The sequence below is a fragment of the Camelina sativa genome, chromosome 11 (genome assembly GCF_030686135.1).
Source record: "Camelina sativa cultivar CO46 ecotype springtype chromosome 11, ASM3068613v1".
In the NCBI taxonomy this organism is placed as follows: Eukaryota; Viridiplantae; Streptophyta; class Magnoliopsida; order Brassicales; family Brassicaceae; genus Camelina; species Camelina sativa.
In genome coordinates this window covers 3,442,012-3,459,784 of record NC_141890.1, presented here as the reverse complement: position 1 = coordinate 3,459,784, position 17,773 = coordinate 3,442,012, and the positions used below count along the sequence as shown (strand labels likewise).

General features: G+C 38.0%; 6 protein-coding genes across 10 annotated transcripts; 5 read left to right on the top strand and 1 right to left on the bottom strand.

Moving 5' to 3' along the window:
• Positions 1-24: 24 nt before the first annotated feature.
• On the bottom strand, positions 25-4,767 carry LOC104721463 (potassium transporter 13). Of its 3 annotated transcripts, XM_087473272.1 has the most exons (11): positions 3,871-4,012; positions 3,537-3,765; positions 3,331-3,434; positions 3,186-3,242; positions 3,006-3,056; positions 2,475-2,735; positions 2,325-2,377; positions 2,114-2,228; positions 1,739-1,993; positions 951-1,473; positions 25-863 (listed from the first exon to the last, which is right to left on the bottom strand). In XM_087473272.1, exons 4-11 carry the CDS (start codon positions 3,223-3,225, stop codon positions 326-328), a joined length of 1,836 nt encoding a protein of 611 aa, XP_087329398.1. In that variant the 5' UTR covers positions 3,226-3,242; positions 3,331-3,434; positions 3,537-3,765; positions 3,871-4,012; the 3' UTR covers positions 25-325. The 3 variants fall into 3 exon arrangements, with proteins under 3 accessions (XP_087329398.1, XP_010437752.2, XP_087329399.1); XM_010439450.3 differs by having other exon boundaries at positions 3,186-3,434; positions 3,871-4,767; XM_087473273.1 differs by lacking the exons at positions 3,331-3,434; positions 3,537-3,765; positions 3,871-4,012 and having other exon boundaries at positions 2,092-2,228; positions 3,186-3,291.
• On the top strand, positions 4,487-7,511 carry LOC104721464 (uncharacterized). The gene is made up of 11 exons (XM_010439451.3): positions 4,487-4,768; positions 4,871-4,914; positions 5,312-5,392; positions 5,651-5,758; positions 6,017-6,108; positions 6,202-6,276; positions 6,361-6,430; positions 6,647-6,748; positions 6,833-6,941; positions 7,038-7,100; positions 7,186-7,511. The coding sequence occupies exons 1-11, from the start codon at positions 4,564-4,566 to the stop codon at positions 7,302-7,304; spliced, it is 1,068 nt and encodes a 355-aa protein (XP_010437753.2). The 5' UTR covers positions 4,487-4,563; the 3' UTR covers positions 7,305-7,511.
• A 772-nt stretch (positions 7,512-8,283) lies between these two features.
• LOC104721461 (uncharacterized) lies at positions 8,284-8,972 on the top strand. Its single transcript, XM_010439446.3, has 2 exons — positions 8,284-8,676; positions 8,769-8,972. Exons 1-2 carry the CDS (start codon positions 8,349-8,351, stop codon positions 8,792-8,794), a joined length of 354 nt encoding a protein of 117 aa, XP_010437748.1. The 5' UTR covers positions 8,284-8,348; the 3' UTR covers positions 8,795-8,972.
• A 1,569-nt stretch (positions 8,973-10,541) lies between these two features.
• LOC104721460 (uncharacterized) lies at positions 10,542-12,457 on the top strand. The gene has a single exon (XM_087476167.1). It carries the CDS (start codon positions 12,068-12,070, stop codon positions 12,338-12,340), a length of 273 nt encoding a protein of 90 aa, XP_087332293.1. The 5' UTR covers positions 10,542-12,067; the 3' UTR covers positions 12,341-12,457.
• Positions 12,458-12,960: 503 nt separating this feature from the next.
• LOC147933598 (uncharacterized) lies at positions 12,961-14,448 on the top strand. The gene has a single exon (XM_087473265.1). It carries the CDS (start codon positions 13,200-13,202, stop codon positions 14,157-14,159), a length of 960 nt encoding a protein of 319 aa, XP_087329391.1. The 5' UTR covers positions 12,961-13,199; the 3' UTR covers positions 14,160-14,448.
• Positions 14,449-14,475: 27 nt separating this feature from the next.
• LOC109124824 (beta carbonic anhydrase 5, chloroplastic) lies at positions 14,476-17,745 on the top strand. 3 transcript variants are annotated; one of them, XM_087473266.1, is made up of 10 exons: positions 14,476-14,610; positions 15,433-15,601; positions 15,694-15,755; positions 16,052-16,207; positions 16,308-16,356; positions 16,456-16,569; positions 16,656-16,709; positions 16,927-17,009; positions 17,090-17,195; positions 17,274-17,745. In XM_087473266.1, the coding sequence occupies exons 2-10, from the start codon at positions 15,515-15,517 to the stop codon at positions 17,475-17,477; spliced, it is 915 nt and encodes a 304-aa protein (XP_087329392.1). In that variant the 5' UTR covers positions 14,476-14,610; positions 15,433-15,514; the 3' UTR covers positions 17,478-17,745. The 3 variants fall into 3 exon arrangements, with proteins under 3 accessions (XP_087329392.1, XP_087329394.1, XP_019088707.1); XM_087473268.1 differs by having other exon boundaries at positions 14,483-14,610; positions 15,522-15,601; XM_019233162.2 differs by lacking the exon at positions 14,476-14,610 and having other exon boundaries at positions 15,319-15,601.
• Positions 17,746-17,773: the final 28 nt, after the last annotated feature.

The window sequence follows — 17,773 nt, the reverse complement described above, 5'->3', positions numbered from 1 at the left end:
ATTATGTCACATACGAAGTAGAGATACAAAATTCATGTCACATAGCAAAACTCATTGCCAGAGCAAGTCCTTTTTATATTCCAATACAATATACTCAGTCTGGAAGGAGCCCCTCCAAATCAATCAATAAAATAACAACCACAGAATCAAATATCAACTCTCGATACAAAAAAATTCAGTTCTCCTATACTTTAGAACCAATCGCACTTAATGAAACAATGTGTAGAAAAAAAATTCCTCCCCTGAATTGGTTTGTGTTACGTGATCTTTGACAATTCAAGAGAACTTGCGTGTAGATGAAAAGCAGTAGTTTGATCGGTCCAGTTCATACCATATAAGTCATTCCAACTTGCATCAAATGCGAATGCGGAACGCTTAGGTTTGTTATCCCTCTCCTGCAGTTCTTCCTCAGGAAAGCATACATGTAATTTATAACCAGCTTCTTCAGGAACCAAGAATCCTTAGTAGCCCTTATGTCCCCATGTCCCAGCAGATACACCACCCCTGACTCTTTTGCTTTGTGAATAAACGACAATTCTTTTTCTAGACTCTGCTCCACATCCAACGCCGTTGAAGGACCTGCCCCAAAATCAATGCTGGCCCTTCTACTTTCCACGGGTTTCTTGTTTGAAAAATCCGTGTGCTCAGCTAAGAGAGGCACTCCAAGTGAATACACACTTCCATTGGGTGCTATCAAAACTCTGGACAGAGTCACATCATCCTCGGAATCTGTATCATTATGGTCTCCGTCACTCTCAAGTGCACGCTCCTGCGCTTCCTTACGTATAAATTTTTCTAGACTTTCAATCAGTATTTGCTCAAACGCCTGGTGATTTTCCTTCCGCACATCTTTGTATCCATACCTGTTTTAAACGCACAGCACTTTATATATGAAAACATATTTGTTATAACTAAACTGTCTTCCATTTGAAAATCGATTGTTTGTTTACCTGGCAACACAGCGGAATAAATGATAGCTTCTTGGGCAGACACGTCTGAAAAGAAACCTCTCGGACTGAGGCACGCTTGGAACAGGGACATACTTTATACACACAAAGATAACCATGGAATGGATCGCAGGAAGGGTGGTTAGAAAATGACCAAAAATTGCTGGAACTCCTTTTGCTAGCTCATTATAAAGCAGACCAATACCGGGTGCTCTAATCGTCCCAAGGTTACTGCCCAGTTCTCGTAGTAGATCCATTGGTAACTTTTTCTGAACTTCAGTTTCATACTTCAGTTTACTTCCGTAGTTCCAAACAAACATTATGAGAAACATGATTGTAGCAAAAACCAGGATTATCCAACTTCCATCACCCACACTTGAACAAACTGATGAGAAGAAAATCAGTTCGACTGCCAGGAAAACAAACGCAAACAAGCTCACAACTATGATGTTCGTCTGCCAGATAAGAAGCATGATAAGGGTCACCAGAATTGTCGTGGTCATCATAATTCCCAGTTCTGCGATGCCTGTAGATCCAAATCAGAAACCTCAGCATGAATATGTCTAGGCATAACGGACAAGCCACACAAAAAAAAGTGCATAGAAAAGTTAGAAAGTAAAGAACAGCGACAGTAATTACATCATCTTTGTAACAGAAAAACATCAAACACCATGTACTAGAACTTAAGGTTCAATAACTTGTGTGGTAAAACTAATTAAAAGTAACTAAAACGGGTTTCAGCCAAATATCTCTATTTCCCCAAACCAGATTCTACGAGAAGAAAATATTACCATATGCGTTTCCAATCGCGAAGATGTTTGAGGTAGAGCAGACAACGATCAAACACACCACCAGAAGGGACCAGTTAAGAACCGGTATATAAATCTGTCCAATGAATTTCTTTGAGGTGTGAATGATTTTAAGACGTGGGAAACAGCCTAGTGCTATTGATTGTTTGATGCATGTAAATGTGGCTGTTGTCATTGCACGACTGGCAATTAAAGCAGCGATATTAGAAATGACAAAGACTGGCCAGAATAAAGAACCTGAAACAAAAAACAGGGTAACAAACAGTTAGAAACGTGAAGTGAGAGGTAAAATCAAGCCAGCAAATGAAGGAATACCCTTGTCGATCTTGACGTACTGTGGAAGCTAATGGATCTTACTTGGAACTGACGAAAAGAAAGCATCCCCAGCATCACTGAAGTTTTCAGAAAGGTATGCGGCTTGACCCAAATAACCCAGCAATAGGCAAGGTAGCACCAGAAGGATAAAGGTAAGCTGCAGATAAACACTACCACTGAATCAAAAGTTCAGATGAGAAAGAACTATCAGAAAGGAAAGAGCAAGAAATGAGTATCTATATCCTTAAACTACCTGGATGGAGTGAACGGAAAAATAACTAAGATCTGCAAACATGGCCTCCGATCCTGACATCCACATGTATAGAAATGAGCAATGAAATTCAGACAAAATCATTCAATATATTAAAGCTTTTTAAAATATATCCCAGAATATGAAATTTACCGGTTGCACATAGAACGCAACCCCCAAGTGCATACCATGCATTTACAGAGTTTCTTTTGAAAAAGAAATAGATATTTGCAGGATTGAACGCTTTAAAAACGCTGCTATCATATTTAACAAGGTTGTAAATTCCAATGCCAGCAAGACAAAAGAACCACAGGAGTAAAGCAGGACCCAAAAAAAGCCCCAGTTTGCTGGTTCCATATTTTTGTACACTGAACAAGATCACAAGAAAGCTGACTGATATCACGACCACCTGATCTGCAAATGAAGCCGCAGTCAGAAATTTTTCACTAAAAATAGGCCACCAATCGCTCGTAAAGATAAGATTATGATGTTTGTTGAAAGCTTAGTAGAATCATTAGCCACTATTGAGGGGGCAGAAGAGTTTATAAACCCATAAAGAGTTGTCTGGTCCAAGGAATACATATATCCAAGGAAGCTTTTACAAGTTGTGGAAGTCAGACGAAATCATATGCTCATGACCATATATAGGCTAATGAACATCAACTACGGACGGTTAAAAGTTACCTTGTTCAATAACACCAACTCCGACCTTCAGACCACCGATAGCAGACATTACTGTATCCAAAAAGAGTATAGAGTTAACTGCAGATTATTCATGCAATAGTAATAATGCTCACAATCCTTTTTCCCTATAATTGATATGTGACATATGTAACAAAAATGTAGCCGACAGCATATAAGTACCTGACATTGCAGGCGTAACAACAGCATCAGCAATCACCATAGCAGTGCCGGCAAGAACTAAAATAAGAAGAAGCTTTTTCAAGGCCATTGACGCCTCAAGTCTTTCTTTAATAATCAAGGATCTTTCAAGTTCTGGAGATGGAACCTTCAAACCAAAGCCTGATATGCGAGCATCAGATGGAAGTTGATTTGGGATAAGGCTAACATTTGCGTTCCTACAGATCAACGAATACAGAGCAAAAGTACCACCTGCAGTTCATTTCCAATAAAAGTAAGGAGACATTTCCACCTTAAAAAAAGAAGTTCAAAAATTTACACCAGATAGATAAGGGAAAAAAAAGAGAAATATACCTTCACCATCATCATTAGCCCAAAGAACAAAATATACATACTTTACAAGAGGGAACAATATCAAAGTGTATATAACCAATGACAAGGCTCCAATTACATCTTCTTTGTCGTTAATTGGAGATCGTCTGAACATGACACTGAAGGTATACAACGGACTCGTACCAATATCACCAAATACAACCCCTAGAGTCTGCAAAGCAAGTATGAGTTTCTTCCCTATGCCAGACTCCTGCAAACAAAAAACAAATTAGCAAGTTCCTCAACTTAATCATGAACATTCACATACACAAATATGACCATATAAAAAAAAAAAAAATAGAGTAAATGGTAAAACCTCGATATCGTTTTTCTGAGTTCCAGGAATCTCAAGAGCGTCAACGTCGAAAGAGTCAACGGCAGGGCTAGTTCGAATCAAACGCTGCTCAACATTGTCATCCTCATCATCGGAATCCATATCAGCGTGATTATACTCGTCGTATCCATCGTCGTCGTAATCTTCGTTAACCTCATAGTCATCCTTCTCATCAAACACCCATCGCGACAATGACGTCGTCGAATCGTCTCCGGCCATCTCCTCATCAATCTCAGACCCATCGCCTCCACTGCTTTCTTCTTCCACGTGAAACATCGAATCACAGTCGGGAACACACAATGGAGAAGATCTCGTGATTCTGATTCAGATTCGTATCTCTCTCTCTCTCTCTCTCTCTGATCCAATCCAAGGAAAAAACAACGGTGTTTTTTGAGAATTTGAGATTGAGAGATAGAGAGAGAGATGAAGGACCTGGCACGACTGAGGAACATGCTTACACGTGTCTAATCGTTATTGAATAATTCAACCGAAGAAACAAATTAGCTTAACCAAAAGTAAACCGGATCTCGTTAGATTTAACTAATCGGGTCCTCGATTAGTTAAATAATTCACGCTGGGCGAAGTTCAAGATGAGAGTACGTCTCTGCAGCTGCGACTGTGCTACACACACGCTCATCAAAGTCACAACGAGACGAGAGAATCGATCATCCAATCATGGCCTCAGCTTCTTCCTCTGCGATTTCTTCGCTCTCATATCAAATCCGTCCAAAAGAACCGATCTTTACATCAAAAGCTTCCTCTTTTAGTTCGACGGGTTTAACAAAAAGGAGAGTGTTTGGATCTATTAGAGCAGCTCAAGTGACAAGTCATGAGAACCCTAGACGACGTACTCAGAACGTCGAAGGAGATATATTCGTTGGTAAGTGAAGTCTGTTTACCTTTTTTATTTATTTATTGCTGATTGGAAGAAACAAAGAGAGATCGATAACAATGGATTTGCTTTTTTTTTTGGTTTTGGCAGACAATACTTGTATTGATTGTGATACATGTCGTTGGATGGTTCCGGTAAGGTTTCCTTCACCTAACTCTGTAAAAGCTCCTATGTTTCTTTGATCTTTTTCTTGTCTTGTGGGTCGTTTTGGTGGTCCTATGAACAGTTCCATTGTTTTAACCTTTTGGATCTATTGGTTGGTAGGGTAAAGTAGTTGTGGGTGTTTTGTTTTGGTTAATGGGAAGTCGATGTCATAGGCTTGATCTCGAAGAAAGATATACTAACTCTGGATTTTTGATCAGCTTCATTAATTGGCTTCTCACAATCATTACATTAGAACACAAATTTAGCATGTTCAAGTTATAGTAGTTGTTTGTAAGCAGGCTAAAGCAGCTGTTAGAGGAGATGTTTATATTCCCTTTGGATTTGTTTAGCAAGTTCTTAAACTGTCTTTCTGCTTTATCTTCACAGGAAGTATTCACTCGAAAGGACAACATGTCTGCGGTTATTAAACAACCAACCTGTAAGGAGGAAAGACTGAATGCTCTTCAGGTGCCGTAGCAACCTTGATTTTCTTTCTAGTTATGTTGAATTTCTGAAACACACATTGAGAATCTGAGATGTTTTTGAATTGTTTTTGTTTTTGATTTTTGATAGCGTTTTTGGGTACCTTTAGGTCCTTCTATGTGGAAATGTTTCCTACAATTTCATAGACTGAGAATTTCCTTATGATGACAAATTTGAAATTTCACTTCTTAGAACGATTCTGTCTGGTTTTCCTGATTACTCATGGTTTCGTGTTTCTTTCAGGCCTTACTATCTTGTCCGACGGGCTCCATTCGCACTGAAACTCCACCTGCTGACATAGGCGAAGCTCAAGAGACTTTTCCACTTGCAGTAGACAAAGACACAATTCCTGTAGATTCTCATCCCTTAAGCATTCATTTTCTAGGATGGTTATAACAATTTAAAACTCTGCTTAGATAATTGTAAGCATACCTCGAAAATGTTTTAAGATTTTGTCTTCAGGTTTTTAATAGCTGTAGGTACAATATTCCTAAGTTCTTAACTGATTAAGCTCTACAAAGAACTCATGCTTCCATGCTACCCTGCTCTTATATGTTGTCTTCTGTTTTCCCTGAGGCTAATCAATTGTGAGATATGTATTATTCTCAGGGCGTTTTTCATTGTGGGTTTCATTCCAAGAAATCCTACGGAGCAACTTCATACTTGATCCTTCATCGTGAGGGAAATATACTTATTGATAGGTATATGCCTCCTTGCAATACTTTTATGATTATCTTCGCTATGGCCATTAACTCGACACAACTGATATACGGAGGTTGTGTTGTTTCCTGCAGTCCTAGGTACTTGGAGAAACTTGCTCGAAAGATTGAGATGATGGGTGGTGTTCGCTACATGTTTTTGACCCACAGGTAGAGTTGATAACACCAAAATGAGAAACTCCATGTTTTCTTATTGTAACCTCTATAATAAGGATAAGCTACTTTATTGTTCAGGGATGATGTTGCGGATCACAAGAAATGGGCAGATCGATTCAAGTCTACCAGAATTCTGCATTCAGAAGATGTATGTCCTTGAATTTATCGCACTTAGCTTTCTGCACATTCTTGATTGATTTTCGACATCTGAATTTTGTGAGAAAAAGCTTGCTTACAGAGTTACAAGGACCTTGGGCTGACTATATGTATGCTCTGTAGAAAATAGAAAGCAAACTGGCTAGGAATTTTGTTACTAAATCCAGCTTTAGTCGACTGCTAGTAAGGGATATTGTTACTATGTTAGGTTGAACCTTCGACCTCTGATGTGGAGTTAAAGCTAGAAGGAAGTGGACCATGGAGCCTCTATGAAGATGTCGAGCTTATACACACTCCCGGTCATTCAGCAGTAAGTTTGTCCAACTGCAAGAACATATTTGTTAGAAAGAATTTCATTATGATCTCGGGATAAGAGCTTAGTACAATATTGCAGGGATCAGTGTGCCTGTTCCATAAGCCCCTCAAGGCATTATTCACTGGAGACCATGTGATAATGTCAGAATCTGGATTGAGCATATTAGAGCAGTACAATCACGGTTCAGGTAAAAACTTATTATCTGTTGAATGTCTTTGGATATTTCATTCAAGAACATAGAAAGAATAAAGTTTGATCTAAAATGTTTTTGTGTTTGTGGCAGTGCCTCTCCAGCTCGAGAACGTAGAAAAATTGATCAGCCTGGATTTCAATTGGCTACTACCAGGTGAGTGCACTTTTCCTATATGTCTATATATATCTGCTTAACTTAAATGAAGATTTTTGATTTTGATGGCGGTTTTGTATATCAGGGCATGGAAGAAGAGTACATTTCAAAGATGGAGAAGTAAAGGCGAAGAATCTGGAAGCACTTGTTCAGAAGCACAGAGAGAAACAGCTTGTTTCTTTTAGCAAATCCGGGAAAGCTTAAGACAAACTTTGGTATAGTGGTTCTAAACCGGTAAACCAAACTAAACCAGACTGAATGTCTCTTAGGATGGTCTGTCTCTGTAACCATTGTAATTCTTTGTAACATTGTAATTTGTAACGCTTCGACGCTTATTCAACTGAAACCAAGATCGTGAGTAAAAGGTTTGTAAAAGCTTGTTTAGTCATTTATAATACAGCTGTTTCATTACACACTGTTGTATTTCAGCTAAAATTGTCCATTTTTTATTTATAATAATTGTTTCATTAACTCAACCTCATATGATTTCCGTTTGTTGACAATGTTAAATTATATTCAAAGAAAAAAAACAATGTTTGTTACCAATGATTATGCCTACGTTTTAAAAAAAAAAATCCCCTTACATTCTAATTGCTATTCAATTTTGATACAAACCAAGTTTGGATTCTACATTCATACTTCGAGCCTCCATCCTCCGAGATAGTGCTTAACCGGTTCTGGAATTTGTTTTAACACAACTCATGGTAGTCCAGTGATAGAAAGGCTTGATTAAGTGTTCTCTCATAGATAGTGGAAACAAGTTTTAAAACATAGTTGTTTTCGTACCATTGCAGACATAATCAGAAAACATCACACACACGGGAACGTAAGAAAATGCACTGATAACCCATTTCACAAATTTAGCAGTAGATTAGCGATCTAAAACAAATGTCACCAAATTTAACAATTTAAGTGACATCTTTTAACTATCGACGCACATTCAGAGACATAAAGAAGTTCAGTCACTAAACTATTTTCAACCACTCCACTAAATAAGACTAATAAGTGGAACGTCACTCAAAAACTGCCACGAAACATTCCCCACCTACAAAGATAACAAATACTATTGAGCACTCCCTCCCCTTGTTGCTAATTCCCACTACAACAACCAACAATAAAATTGTTACTACTAAGCATGTCATTAACATTATGCCTATATATATACAAATCTATCTTCTGACCACAATTTTCACATCATAGATTTCAATTCATTACAAAACTAAAAAACCGTTGACAAAAGGAGAAGAGATGGGAGCTGGTAGAATGATAAGGACAGCGGTTATTTTAGCAGTAGCTTTTTTCATGATAGGTTCTGACAATGTCCACGTGGCAACAGCTCAGGTCTGTGGAGCTAACTTGTCGGGACTGATGAATGAGTGTCAACGCTACGTCAGCAACGCCGCACCAAATTCTCCGCCCCCATCTCGGTCGTGCTGTGGGCTAATCCGTCCAATCGACGTACCTTGTGCTTGCCGCTACGTTTCGAGGGATGTTACGAACTATATTGATATGGACAAAGTTGTTTACGTCGCTCGTTCTTGCGGCAAGAAGATTTCATCCGGTTACAAATGTGGAAGTAAGTATTATTTTTTTTTTTTTTCTTGATATTTTGTAGTATTATTTTCGTGTTTGTTAAAATATGTCGTAATTAGGATTTGAATCTACTAGGTTACACCATTCCGAAGGCTTATTGAAGAGGGAGACAAACAGAAATTGAATTTGCTATAAAAATTATTAAGATGTAATAGTGTCTGAATAATGATGATGATGATGTCAAGATTTGGGTCTTGTAATAAATTTATGTAAATCAAAATGGAGGATCGGAAAATAATGAGACGGCAATATATATAGTTTGCGAGTAACAAAATCAAATGATAGTGTGTTAATTAATGTTTTCTATATGGAAATTGAAATACTGGAAAAAAAAAATCAACTAGCTAACTCATTTTCTATACGCCCATTCCGGTTAATGACGCTTAAGTTTTTTAAACTCCAACTTCATTTCAGTATTAAAAAATTGCATAACATACTAGCAAAGTGATCCGCAGTACAGAGTTTTTTGAGGAGCATCATAATTGTAAGAACCAACATTAAAGAGCATAACACATTAAACGACTTGGAACTTTGGAAGTGTTCGACCAAAGATAAACGACTTGCATGTTCATAACTTCATATCCGTGTAAAGACATTTTGTTTTGACGTGCTATTGTGTATCTAACGTGACGCCTCCATCAAACGGTATAAAATTTTCGTGTACGTGAGGAAGTCTCTTTCTCACTATTTTTGCGTGGAATTAGAGTGTTACATTAAGTCAAATATAATTTGAAACTTAAGTGACAAAAAAACAACCCCACTGTGGGCGTTGTTGTGTTACAATATCTTAAATATTCTTTAACAAAAAAATGTTATTTTTATTTTTGAACATTATCTTAATGAAACTAATACTATAATTAATCAATTTTAAAAAACAGAAAACAAAAAAAATTAACTAATGGGAAAATTAAAAGAACCCACGTACATTGTTCCTCGGAAAAAAACAAAACCACGAGCGTTCCCCAAATTACAATACTTGCGGCTGCTTCAGCCTTTTTTTTTTTTTTTTTTATGCAAACCCCATTTTATCAAGTTGGTGACATGAAACTCTCCTTTAGGAAAAGCTTTTCAGCGGTCAAGAATCTTACATGGGAAAGAAACAATACAAAGATTGATGGATTTCTAACAAACCACAACATCCCAAGATAACACCAAGGGTAAAGATAACAAGTGCAACTAAATAAGCTAGTGCAAAGATAAGGAGGCATAAAAGCCATAGATATAGTTTGATCCACCAAGGAGATCAACCACATGAAGTGAGGGGAGGCTGACGAAGACCGAATCACTGGTCGCAAATCGACAATTTGCCACACTGGAATACAAAGATTCCGACGGGTTTTTAAAAACCTAACTCGCACTAAAGATGATGAATCTTCAGCTCCCTGAAAAAGGAGGCAGCATGTAGGTTGGGAATAAGTTCCCAAGAGTCGAGCACCGGAGAAAGGATCCAAGATAAAACCATCTTGCCACACCACATTGAAAGATCTAAACCAAGTGGTTACCGAAGAGTAGAGAACATGACGCGACTGTGAAAACAAGGGATTGGAGACAAGGAAAAAACATGAGCGCCTCCACAGAAAAATAGAGAAAGCTAACCATGCACTCCAAAAGACACCACTAGGAAGAAGAAGACACTTCCAACAATATACTCTGTATCGGATGACAAGACGAGCATATACCACCTGTCGCAAAAACACCCATGCTAGAAATGGGTCAACCTTATAGGGAAGTCTCTCCATGAGAGAGGAGGAAAGTGAAAAAACTAACACGAAATAAGACATTCCGGAGTCCAAAAATTCACAAAAACTACTAGTATACAAAACCAATAGCCTTGGAGACCGCTTTTTGCGCTTGGAATTCTGCTTTAGACTTAACCTCTTTAAAAGAAGTGATCTCTCCCAGTAGGAGGAAAATAAGAAAATATCACTCTCCTTGATGGAGGAAGTTGAGACTACAAGACCCTTATGGTCTATAGGTAACACATTTAGCTTGCGTCGACAACTTTGTAGATCCTTCTTAATACCAAAGAAAATACACATTGGTACACAAACAAAAAACGTAGAAACTGGCCGAACTCCTTTGAAGTTTTTATTTGGCCCAAAATCTTGGAAAATAAACACTGGTCAAACAACCAGGAATTAAAAAGTGACACCATCTCCATTGAAAGTTTTTTTAGACTCACCAGGCCCATTAACAAAATCTTTTGGAGGCCATAACCAAAATTTTGGCCCATCTCAATTAGGGTTTTGACCCTTCTTTGAAAAATCTTCGAGAGGCTGCGGCGGTTAAACGACGCTTCACCAAGACGCGCCGGAGAATCTTTGCGGTCATACGATGTAGGTCTCACCCACAGTTTGGATGGAAGTCTTATGGGGGCTTGCAGATTTGAGAGATTTGGATTAGCGGCCGATATACATGGTGGATACAAAGGAACCATGGCCAATTCACGGGAAATTCTCAACAACGGCGAGTTGCCTCGTTGGAAAGAGACGACAATATTCATGAGCTGATCTGTCCTTCGAGAAAGTATAAAGACCGACAATACAAGGAGAAGAGGTTGAAGCGAGAGAGAGACTCGGATATGACAAAGCAAGCCAGCATCGGCGTGTCTCAACCTTAGGTGACTCACGACAAGAGGAAGTTCTTCGAGAGGGGATCCCGAGACATAAGCGAGGAGAAGTGGTGGTATCAAAAATAATTGTTCGAACATAAGGCTGTCGTGAAAGGATCTCACCGGTGTCAGGAATAACCGGTGGAATGTAGAAGAAGTACTCATTGGTTCAAAACTTGATAATGGTGTTGGGAAGCGACGTTGGGTACGCGGAGAACAGAGGAGCAAAAGCTGGCGGAGAGAGTTGGCGGTAGATTTGGAGGCTAAAGCGCTTCGGTTTAAAACCAAGAATTTCGCACCCGAGACGAGTGGAGATACATCATCAATTATGAAGAGGAATCTTTCCCATTGGAGATCACCGTAAGCTATACCGATGATCTCTAGATCTGAAGATTTCACACTCGGCTGACCACCGGGGACTTGAAACTGAAAACCACCATGTATTATAAATGGTGACAAGCTGAGGTCTAAACAGCAAGAAGAAGAAGGGGATCGACGCCGGTGAGCAAAAGCTACCGGCGTCGTAAAGGTTGCCAGAAAATGACGCTCGAGAGGATGGAGTAGTCTTTTTTCCTTCTTGAGTTCTCCGCTGCTTCAGCCTCTTGTTTTCGTTCTCTATCACTTTTCTCGACCTACCTTTATAAAACCAAATCTTCCATGCAACAACGAAGTCCAAAAACATAGCTAAATCCAAAGATCAAAATAAACTTTTTTATTAAAGAAAAATACACTTTTAAAGAGACTTAAAACGAAGAAAGAAGAGATGAATGCCGGAAAGCAAGCTTCGTGGGCGGTGGCGACGGCAATCGCGGCGGTGGAAGTGCTTAAAGACCAAGGCGTTGCTCGGTGGAACTACCCTCTTCGTTTACTCCACAAGGAAGCAATGGCTCGCGTCCGTACCATCACAGTCCCATCTCGTCCCTCTCCTTCTCCGTCTTCATCTTCCGCCAAGCCCATGACCACCACACCCTTTGAGAAATCCTTTGAGAAAGCAATGGGGCTTAGCTGCTTTGGTCCCACCACCGTTAGATTCTAGATCACTCTATGTACTTGTTGTACGTAAATCAGAATGTGCGTCATTAGGAGGTCCACGATATGTTGTACTCGTTAACATTTAGCTTAAACAATATATCCTTATCAATTTTGAAATAAATCTGGCTCATGAGTTCGGTTATATATCAGACTATAACCAAAGCCAACCGGAATGTTTAAGCTGGTTTAAATTATACCAAGAAGAATCTTGACTCAACAAAAAGTTTAGACCATACATGTACACATCAGAAAATCGGATATACAACGTCTAAAGGCAGTGGACGCGATTAATTTGTTGTGAGGTGGGACAAGCTAAGAATAATGCCCACATATACCATTGTTGCTCACTTAGACCATTTATGGTCAAAAACACTTTGCCACAAAGGTAAGCCTCATTATACCACCATCACACATCACGCCAAGAAGTCAACAACTACTCCTAACCCAATTAAACCTAATCAATACAATTTAATATTAGACCGACTTCTTGAGAGTATATATATTCTTCTTTTTACCAAAACATATTTAATTACCCACTGATATTTCTAGTCTCAAATTTAATCAAATGAAGAAATTTCAGTTACTTGTTTGAAATATTACTTTTTCTATTAAATTGTAGTTTCAAATATTGTTGTAACATTTATATATTTAAGAAAATCAATTATTGTGGATGAAATTAAGATGATAGATAGCGTCAACCTACTTTTGTTGACCAAACTTGATTCTAAAGAAAGAAAGCAAAAGAGATAACAAAGATGAAGACGACTCTCTCATCTTCTTTTTCTCTGATTTTTTTTATTTTCCTCTCCATCTCTCTCTCCCTCTAGAGCTTGTTGATTGATGATCTTGAAGCAAGAAGAACCATGAGATTTCTGTTGGATGATAACGAAACCATATCGGACTCGCTCTGTAAATACAATTGTATCCAAGAGTTGAAAAGTATAGGATACTGTTCATCCTATTGTCTTGACGAGTGTCCTTCCATCTGCGAGATCGTCGTAGTCACAGGTCTTACTCCACCTGCAGTGATCCACCATGACGACAACCTAAAGAGGATCTTGATCATCTCGGCTTCATCTATCATCACAACTCTGTTTCTCCTTACTTTACTTGTCCTCTGCTTCAAGTTTTACTATAGGAGAAGATTAATGACAATATCAAGAAGATGGAGCATGGAAGAAGCTAGGAACTGGGATTTTGATGGACCGTCACCGGTTATCGTGGATCATCCGATATGGCATATCAGAACCATCGGGTTGAATCCAACGGTTATAAGTTCGATCGAAGTGTGTAAGTATAGTAAAAAAGATGGTGTTGTGGAAGGAACTGATTGTTCTGTATGTTTAAGCGAATTCGAAGAGGGAGAGACGCTTAGATTGTTACCAAAGTGTAAACACGCTTTTCATCTTTCTTGTATTGATACATGGCTTAGATCACACACCAACTGCCCGCTCTGTCGTGCTCCTATCGTTGTGACCAACACGATGATAATTGATGATCGTATAAGTGAGAGTCAAGAAGAGATCCGTGTGACGATGATGATTCCAGAAGAAAGTGGAGATGATGGTAATATAGATGAAGAAATCGAGGAAGAAAGAGATGGGTTTGTTAGTAATATTATTAGTAGAGATCATCATGACGGTGAGTCGCAGTCGCAGCAGCGGGTGAGACGATCAGTGTCGTTGGATTCGTTATCGGGTTCAAGGGTAAGTGAACTTGTTGTCGGTAGAGAAAAGGAGAAGTTGAAGAGAGGCAATACTGGATCTTCTTTAGTTGGGAGGTCAAGTTTCTTGAAGAGATCTATCTCTTACAGTGGAAAGTAGTATCAGTTACGATAAGAGATCTTCATCATTGCTATATGAATAAAAAAAAAAAAAAAACAAGTCCATCAAGTAAGTTTCTTAGGGGAAGACTACTCAAAATCAACCCCTAATGATATACGATTTTGTTAATCAGAGCTGCTAGCTAGCCACTCTTTGTAAAGTCAAAGGAATTGATCATATGCAGCTTCTTCTACTCTGCTTTGGATTTTTGGGATTATGTTGATAATTATAAATATACACCAAAGTTTCATTGTATTTGTCTTATGTGAATGGATAAGCTTTTAAATCAGTTTTTAAGTGTTAAACGGTGCGTTTCATTAAAAGAAGGCTTCATCTTTATCGGTTAATCTCTTCTGTCACAGACAACTCTGTCTTCTTGTTCAACGAGAGAACCCAATCACCAGATATGTCCTCGTTCTTCAAGGAGAAGTCTTCATCTTTACCTATTTAGGTTAGATTTTTTTTTCACGAATTATGAATTTGATTATAATTTTACGGTTTAGTTGTAGGATCGCTGTTAGTAGAACTGATGGTTTGGATTGGTATTATGATCGTGGTTGGGTTTTGATCTATAACAATAGAATTTTTGTATACTAGTCGAGATGATTGAAGATTGAGTCGTCGGAGTCACATTGCATATGTCTATCGCGAATCCATCAACTGTTTGATTTTAGAAATTATTAGGGTTTCTACTGTTTGAAATTTGGGGATTACTATCTGGCTTACAAATCATGCTGTTATTTTCTCCTGTAAATAAACTACACGCTGTTTTTTCATAGAGAAAACGACAGACGGACAGATAGACAAACTAGATTTTAACAGAACTGTTAGTTAAAGAACTTAAGATGAACGGAACATAGATGACGTCTCTGGGTCTGTCAGTTTTTCTTTCCTTTTTTAGTTGACTAAGGTCATAATTTGTTTCGGATTTTTTGGTATGTATAACATTTAAATTTATCAAATAGATCTTCTTCTTTTTTTTTTCCGTGTAAATCTTGGTAATTTATATGCATTACAGTTAAACTCTTGTTGATATATATTTTATTGTTGTCATTTGCTTAATTCACATTCCTTGTTAAAGCTTTATTATGGTAAGTTACATTAGGTTAGGGGGGGGTGGGGTCAAAAACTGACACGACACGAAAACTTTGGTTTCTCCGTCATTGTTGGAGAAATGCATTCACATCCACTTCTTACCCAAAAAGAAAATAAAATAATAAAATCAAAATATTTAATTTTGGAAGGGCCTCTTTGTTGTATATTATTTTTTCAGATGAAGGCTCTTCTTCTTCAGATGCTTTGTGCTTTGTTGATCCAGATTCGATATACCCAACTTTACTCTCTAGACTTCTTTCATGGCAGCCATTCCCACACACTTGTCTCTCTCTCGTGATCCTTCTCCTTCTTCCACGTCTCTCCTTCATCTCCATACTCAAGCGGCGGTATGTTTTCAATTCTCTCCCTCCTCCCCCCTCACACTGTTTCATTCATATCTGCACTGTTTAATTTCTCTATTTCATTTTTGATGATTCAGATCTTCGGTTCCAAGCATAATTTAAAGGAAACCCAGTTGAGAATTCCTCCAGCTTCTTTCAGGTTAATTTCTAGGATTTTTGATTTGGGATTGCTGCTCTTATCTGAGTTTTTCATCTTTAGTTTTGACAATTTAATAAGAACTCACATGGTGAATGATTCATTGTACTTTTTTTTGGGACCCTTACATCTTATGTTTTAGCTTCTTATATTATATAAGTAGTGTGTGTGTGTGTCTTATTATAAGATTTGCAAAAGAAGTTTTTGTTTTCTTATGCTTCAAATGCCAAAATCTCAGTGGAGTTGTTTTCTATTATTCAAATGTTCTGATTTAGTTTTTACCTTTGTGGTGTTTGCAGAATTAAAAAAACTGCCAACTTGCGAGTGATGGCTTCAGGAAATACACCTGGACTGACTCAGGAAGCTAATGGGGTTGCAATTGACAGAGAAAACAACACTGATGTATTTGACGACATGAAACAGCGGTTCCTTGCCTTCAAGAAGCTTAAGTACATGTAAGTGGCAGAGTACCTATTCTTTTCAGTCTTTTGCTTTTTCAATGGTGCCTTTCTATTACCTCACCTGATGATATATATAATATATACGCTTGAGCAGGGATAACTTAGAACACTACAAAAATCTGGCAGATGCTCAAGCTCCAAAGGTAGCGTTTTACACTTTTACAAATGCTTGTGAGATATCTTCTGTTGTTTAAAAATGTTGTCTGGAGAAAGGAAATTTTTGCTAACAGTTTAAGCAACAGTTTCTGGTGATTGCTTGTGCAGACTCTAGGGTTTGTCCTTCTGCCATCCTTGGATTTCAACCGGGTGACGCATTCACTGTTCGTAACATTGCAAATTTAGTACCTTCATTTGAGGTAACACAATTTAGTGAAGATTGCCATTTTTGTAATTATAGCCTGGTTCATCTTTTGATATAGTTGTATTTTCTTGTTGCGTGAAGTCCGGACCTACTGAAACAAAAGCTGCTCTCGAGTTCTCTGTGAATACTCTTAATGTAAGTATCTATCTTATCTCTTACAGTATTCAGAATATTTTCCATTGTTTAGACTGTTCAGGGTTCTGTTTCTTTTATGAAATTGGCGTTCTACGGAGTTTGTTCTTTTCACTTAATCTCAAACCTGAAGGCAACATAAACTGCATAAATACAATGTGTAGCTACACTTTTGTAAATACATTCATTATAATTCTTCGTCTCATTGATAAATTTGTAGGTGGAGAACATCTTAGTCATTGGTCATAGCCGCTGTGGAGGAATTCAAGCTTTAATGAAAATGGAAGACGAAGTAGATTCCAGGTTTTTACTAGTTCTTGTTTCAGTCTATTGAAAAATTCATAGTTGTTGATCTTTGCCATATTGCATCTCCCTTTTAACAGAAGTTTCATACAAAACTGGGTAGTTGTGGGGAGGAAAGCAAAGGAAAGCACTAAAGCTGTTGCTTCAAACCTCCATTTTGATCATCAGTGTCAACATTGTGAAAAGGTGATGTCTTTTGGGAAAATCAGGGGAATTATATCATCTATAGATCAGTGAACTCATATATATACTATAAACCTGCAGGCCTCCATAAATAATTCATTAGAAAGGCTGCTTGGTTACCCGTGGATAGAAGAGAAAGTGCGGAATGGATCATTGTCTCTCCATGGTGGATACTATAATTTTGTTGATTGTACTTTTGAGAAATGGACGGTCGATTATGGAGCAAGCAGAGGTAAGAAGGAAGGCAGTGGAATTGCTGTTAAAGACCGGTCAGTTTGGTGCTGAGCACTAGCAAATATCTCAATCTTCATAGAGTTTTTTCATAATTCATAGAAACATCAGACCCCTTTTGCATGTGATTATCATGTGTTTGTTACCACTTGTGTGTTGAAGTCTTTCTCTTACTTTGTCTTATTGAGGCTAAAACTTGAGATAGCCCTTCAGGTTCTAATGTTTGTTTTATTGTCCAGTTGTTTCATCAGTGATTTCGTTTAGACTCCGGATTTGTGCAATGAATTGATTGGTTTTTTTCTAAGATATAATCATTTTGCCATTGTAGTGGATTAAACGCATACATAATT

Excerpts from the sequence above, each read along its gene's own strand:
- LOC104721463 (XM_010439450.3), bottom strand. The coding sequence starts at position 4,164 with ATGTTTCACGTGGAAGAAGAAAGCAGTGGAGGCGATGGGTCTGAGATT. Across the intron at positions 3,766-3,870 it reads CTCAGAAAAACGATATCGAG|GAGTCTGGCATAGGGAAGAA; the intron begins GTTTTACCATTT and ends TTTTGTTTGCAG. Across the intron at positions 864-950 it reads TTATTCCGCTGTGTTGCCAG|GTATGGATACAAAGATGTGC; the intron begins GTAAACAAACAA and ends CGTTTAAAACAG.
- LOC104721464 (XM_010439451.3), top strand. The coding sequence starts at position 4,564 with ATGGCCTCAGCTTCTTCCTCTGCGATTTCTTCGCTCTCATATCAAATC. Across the intron at positions 5,393-5,650 it reads AAAGACTGAATGCTCTTCAG|GCCTTACTATCTTGTCCGAC; the intron begins GTGCCGTAGCAA and ends TGTTTCTTTCAG. Across the intron at positions 5,759-6,016 it reads TAGACAAAGACACAATTCCT|GGCGTTTTTCATTGTGGGTT; the intron begins GTAGATTCTCAT and ends TATTATTCTCAG.
- LOC104721461 (XM_010439446.3), top strand. The coding sequence starts at position 8,349 with ATGGGAGCTGGTAGAATGATAAGGACAGCGGTTATTTTAGCAGTAGCT. Across the intron at positions 8,677-8,768 it reads ATCCGGTTACAAATGTGGAA|GTTACACCATTCCGAAGGCT; the intron begins GTAAGTATTATT and ends TGAATCTACTAG.
- LOC104721460 (XM_087476167.1), top strand. The coding sequence starts at position 12,068 with ATGAATGCCGGAAAGCAAGCTTCGTGGGCGGTGGCGACGGCAATCGCG.
- LOC147933598 (XM_087473265.1), top strand. The coding sequence starts at position 13,200 with ATGAGATTTCTGTTGGATGATAACGAAACCATATCGGACTCGCTCTGT.
- LOC109124824 (XM_087473266.1), top strand. The coding sequence starts at position 15,515 with ATGGCAGCCATTCCCACACACTTGTCTCTCTCTCGTGATCCTTCTCCT. Across the intron at positions 15,602-15,693 it reads ATCTCCATACTCAAGCGGCG|ATCTTCGGTTCCAAGCATAA; the intron begins GTATGTTTTCAA and ends TTGATGATTCAG. Across the intron at positions 15,756-16,051 it reads ATTCCTCCAGCTTCTTTCAG|AATTAAAAAAACTGCCAACT; the intron begins GTTAATTTCTAG and ends TGGTGTTTGCAG.